This window comes from Hirundo rustica, chromosome 1 (genome assembly GCF_015227805.2).
Source record: "Hirundo rustica isolate bHirRus1 chromosome 1, bHirRus1.pri.v3, whole genome shotgun sequence".
In the NCBI taxonomy this organism is placed as follows: domain Eukaryota; kingdom Metazoa; phylum Chordata; class Aves; order Passeriformes; family Hirundinidae; genus Hirundo; species Hirundo rustica.
In genome coordinates, this window is record NC_053450.1 from 836,079 (window position 1) to 840,167 (window position 4,089).

A 4,089-nucleotide genomic window follows, 5' to 3' on the forward strand; every position below is an offset into this window, starting at 1 on the left:
GCCCAAGAAGGGACTCCCGTGTCTGGATCAGCTAAATCACTCCCCAAATTAGCGATGCAGACAGGAGCAGGCCTCGGGGAAAAAAAAAAAAAAAAAAAAAAAAAAAATTGGATGAGAAGGAGAGGTAAAAAAACCACATTGCTATCTGCAGCCTCGTAATAGGTTCCTACGCGCAAACACACCCAGCCCTGATCACATCTTGGGTGCTGGCGCTGCCCAAACCTCAAATTATTGCAATCAAAGGAAGCCAGAGACGAGGCAGTGCCAGTATAAAACCTTCCTGGGGCGCATCTTCCCGCACCGCTCCAGCTGCGAGGGCACGAGGACCAACCATGAAGGCTTTTCTGGTGGCCCTGCTGGCTGCAGTCCTGTGTGCCCAGCAAGGTAAGGAGCTCAGGAGGCTGGGAGAGCCAGAGGAGAGGATGGAGAGGACAGACAAGCAGATAAAGGAGGGACAGGAGGGTTTGGCGGCTTTTGTTGCAGCTGCTGAGGTCTTGGCGGGGCGAGAAATGTTCCGTGTGGTTGAGTCCTCGCTCCTGTGTGGGTTCTCTGTAACCCAGAGGAGATGAACTCTGGTTTCTCACACCCTCAGATATCCAGCTCCAACCACTCACAGCTGAAGACACCACTTGGAAAAATGCTGACAGGAATCAAGCAGGGCTCAGGGTTTGTTGCCTTTGGTTTGATTTTTGTTCCTGAATGAAACTCAAGGAGCTGTTGTGGACGAAAGCGTGCCTGGTCTTGGCACCTGCATCTCCTGCCAGCATTTCACTTTATTCCCCTCAACTCCAATTAAGCAACGAGGCTGCTGGCAGATATTTGAAAGCCTCAGAGCTCCTCGCTCCTAAATTGGAAGTGCTGCTGAGTGCCTGGGAGTGCGTTTGGAACGGGGGATGCACAACGCTCTGCCCTCGTCTTCCTTAAAAGGAGGTGCAGCCCTACCTGGGTAACTGTGGGGGAATATCCAGTCGGGAAATCTTGGCTCTGGGCATGGATTTGCCAGCCCGAGGAGCAGCATTTGCACCGCTGAGGTTGGTTCTGGCTGCATTTGCAAAACTCCGGCTAATGGAGGGTGGAGGGCAGACGCAGGAAAGGTTTTAGAGCAGCCCTAATGGCTCGAGCTGTTATTGTTTCCTGGCTGGAAGGGGTTTTCCTTGGATCATTTAGGAAACATCGGTGCTTTCACTCGCTCTTGGGCACGTGCTGAGGACTTGGCTCCGTCTGCAGCGGGAAGTGGTTCGGGAAATTTGGCAGAAAAGCAGATCAGGGTCTGTAAAATGCAAAAATCCTTGCCAGGTTTGGTTTAGCTTTTCCTGCAAAGGGACAGGAGCCCCCAGCTCGGGTTGGGGAACCTCCGGAGGAGAGGTGGGAGGCTGAAAACTCCCAAGTGATGGAGAAAGAGTGAGAGATGAAAAGGAGAACTTAAATCCAGTTTGCAACAAGGCTGGTTTTACCTCCTGCTACAGAGAACCCCTGAGCTCGCAACACCTGGCGCTGGAGAAGAGCAGGGAATCAGCAAAAGATAAAATGATTTGGGTTGGAGAGGGCCTTAAAGATCACCCTGTGCCATGGGCAGGGACACCTTCCACTGTCCCAGGATGTTCCAAACCCTGTCCAACTTTCCTTGAAGTGTCTGGGAAGGTTTCAGAGCAAGCCAGTCCTGTGCTGAGACACAGGAGCTCCCCAGATCACAGCGGGGAAGACTTTGTTCCTCCCCCTTGGGGTAGTAAGAGACTAAAAGTGCTTCCAGTTCTCTTTTGAAACTGCTTCTGGAATTGTTTAACCAAGTGATCATGGTGATTCAACCTCAGGCGAGGGCTTGAACCAAGAGCAAACTTTGAGGGGTCACTGGGAGGGGTTTCCTTGCTAAGAACAAATCCAAGTTTGATTGGAAAGGGTGTTCTGTGGAAAAAAAAAAAAAGAGCCCTCCTGGGCTGAGAAAGTCAGGATAAACAGAACCAGGGAAATCTCAGCCTCATGGGGACCCCTCTCTGGTTTATGATTTTTGTTCACCTTCAACCAAGAGCTCTTCACTGCTGGTGACAGCGGAGCAGGATTTCCTGAGAGCAGCCCAGCTGCCTCTGTCACCCCTGCCCCAAAATGAGGAGCATTCGCTGGAATTTTGGGCAGGAGGGAAACAACTTCCACCAATTGTGAATCCACCTCCGGGGAACAAGAAGATGGATCTGCGTTCTCATGGCCAGCCTGGAAGTTTGACTCAATTTACTTCGGTTCTGCCCAGTATTATCCCACATTTTTTCCGTCTCTGGGATAGACCTGGCTCAGCACTGAGGAACAAATATCACGGGGAACACCTTGTTCCTGGTGCTGATAGGAATAATCCATCCATTGTCCAAGGCAGCCTCTCCCAGGGAACTCCCTTTATTGTGGAGCTCAGTAATTTGGCTTCCAGGGGCGTAATTAGGCATTAATTAATTCACGTCTGGGCAAGGTTTTGCAGATGTTGGGTGAAAATATTTAAAGTTGACATCTAGAATTGGGCCGGTTCCTCCTCTCCTTGCCGGGACTTTGCTTTTGGAGCTCGGTTTCCAACAAGGCCAATGTGGATCCTGAGGAGAAGGAAAAAAAATCACCTGAAAACGATGCTCAGGCTGAAAAATGTAAATTTAACCTGTTATAATCTCCATTCCAGAATGAAAAGTTGGTTTGCTCTCTGCATTTGTTTCCCCAGATCCATTAATCAAACCCGAGCTTATTTCACTTGCTGGGAAAAGTTGTTCACACCAGACTTTTCCCCTTGTATTTTCCGAGGCTTTTGGCACATGTTTTACCAGGAGGGAATTGCCGGGAATCACTAATCTTTGTCGTGGATGTTTTTTCCCAGCTTCCTCCCTGTTTTGCTACATCTGTGAGAACGAACATTCCAACTGGAACTGCATGAAAACCTACAAGTGTGAGGACCATGAGAAATTCTGCACGACCACGTACAGCACTGCCGGATTTGGTGAGTCCCAGAAAATTGTATTTTTTTTTCTCCTAGAGACTGTTTTTTTAGGGAATTGATGGAAACTGATGGCTTTGTTGGAAATAAGTGATGATTTTGAGGTTTGTATGGTGAGTGTGAGTCCTTCAGTGGTGCATTGAGTTAGAAGGGACCTTCAGGATCATCTTGGTCCAGGGACACCTCCTGCTAGACCAGGTTGCTCCAACCTGGACTTTGACACTTCCAGGGATGGGGCAGCCACAGTTTCTCTGGAAAACCTGTGCCAGGGCCTCAGCACCTTGTGGAAGGGCTGGCTGGAACACCCCAATTTCAGGAGCAGCCTCTGTTGTTTGATCTGAGATGTTTTGGGATGGAGAATGGAAGAGGGTTGGGTGCCAATAACGTGGTTCTAAAATGGGAATGCTTTCGAAACAGCTCTGCTACAGGAACCACAGAATCCTTTAGGTCAGGAAAGACCTCCAAGATCTCCAGGCCAACCTTTGACTGGCCACCACCTGGGCAACCAGATCAGAGATTTAGGCGAGTTCAGGGACTTGTCCCACGTTTGATCCAGGACTTGTGGATTCACATCCAACCCTGTCAAACCCTGAGAGCTTTCATTGCCGTGTGGAAAATTAAGGGAATTTCAAATCCCTCTCCTCTGGTCAGCTCTTCCGACAGAATCCTAAACCCCAGCTCTCCTTTCCTACACTTTCTCCTCCCAGGCAAGGACGTGGGACACCGCATCACCAAGAAATGCTCTGCGGACTGTCCCGAGACCAACGTGAACTTCGGGATGGCCGCTTACTCCACCAAGTGCTGCAGCACCTCCCTCTGCAACTTCAGCGGCGCCAACAGCATCCGGATCAACTACGCCGTGATCCTGCTGGGAATCGTGGGGAGCTTGGTCTGTGTGCTCAGGGTGGGACTGTGACCGGGGGCGGCAGGAGATGTGACCACCCGGGAAGCCACGAGGTATTCCCGAAGCGAGAAACCTCGGCCGGGTGTTTCCAGCAGTGACCCTGTTTTATTCCAAGACATTGCTTCAGATCCCAACATGACGCGGCAGCGTAGATCCCGTTTTTCCCCCCGCCCCCCGTTGTTTTATACTAATTTTTCCCCTGGAAAAAGCTCTTTTGATAGCG

At 50.4% G+C, this 4,089-nt stretch overlaps 1 protein-coding gene across 1 annotated transcript; it reads left to right on the plus strand.

Annotated features, from left to right (window-relative positions):
• Positions 1-244: 244 nt before the first annotated feature.
• On the plus strand, positions 245-4,089 carry LOC120757468 (lymphocyte antigen 6E-like). The gene is made up of 3 exons (XM_040074890.2): positions 245-384; positions 2,846-2,965; positions 3,670-4,089. Exons 1-3 carry the CDS (start codon positions 333-335, stop codon positions 3,876-3,878), a joined length of 381 nt encoding a protein of 126 aa, XP_039930824.1. The 5' UTR covers positions 245-332; the 3' UTR covers positions 3,879-4,089.

Bases quoted from the DNA above. Each gene is read 5' to 3' on its own strand.
- LOC120757468 (XM_040074890.2), top strand. From the start codon at position 333: ATGAAGGCTTTTCTGGTGGCCCTGCTGGCTGCAGTCCTGTGTGCCCAG. The intron at 385-2,845 runs GTAAGGAGCTCA...GTTTTTTCCCAG, and splicing joins AGTCCTGTGTGCCCAGCAAG to CTTCCTCCCTGTTTTGCTAC. The intron at 2,966-3,669 runs GTGAGTCCCAGA...TTCTCCTCCCAG, and splicing joins GTACAGCACTGCCGGATTTG to GCAAGGACGTGGGACACCGC.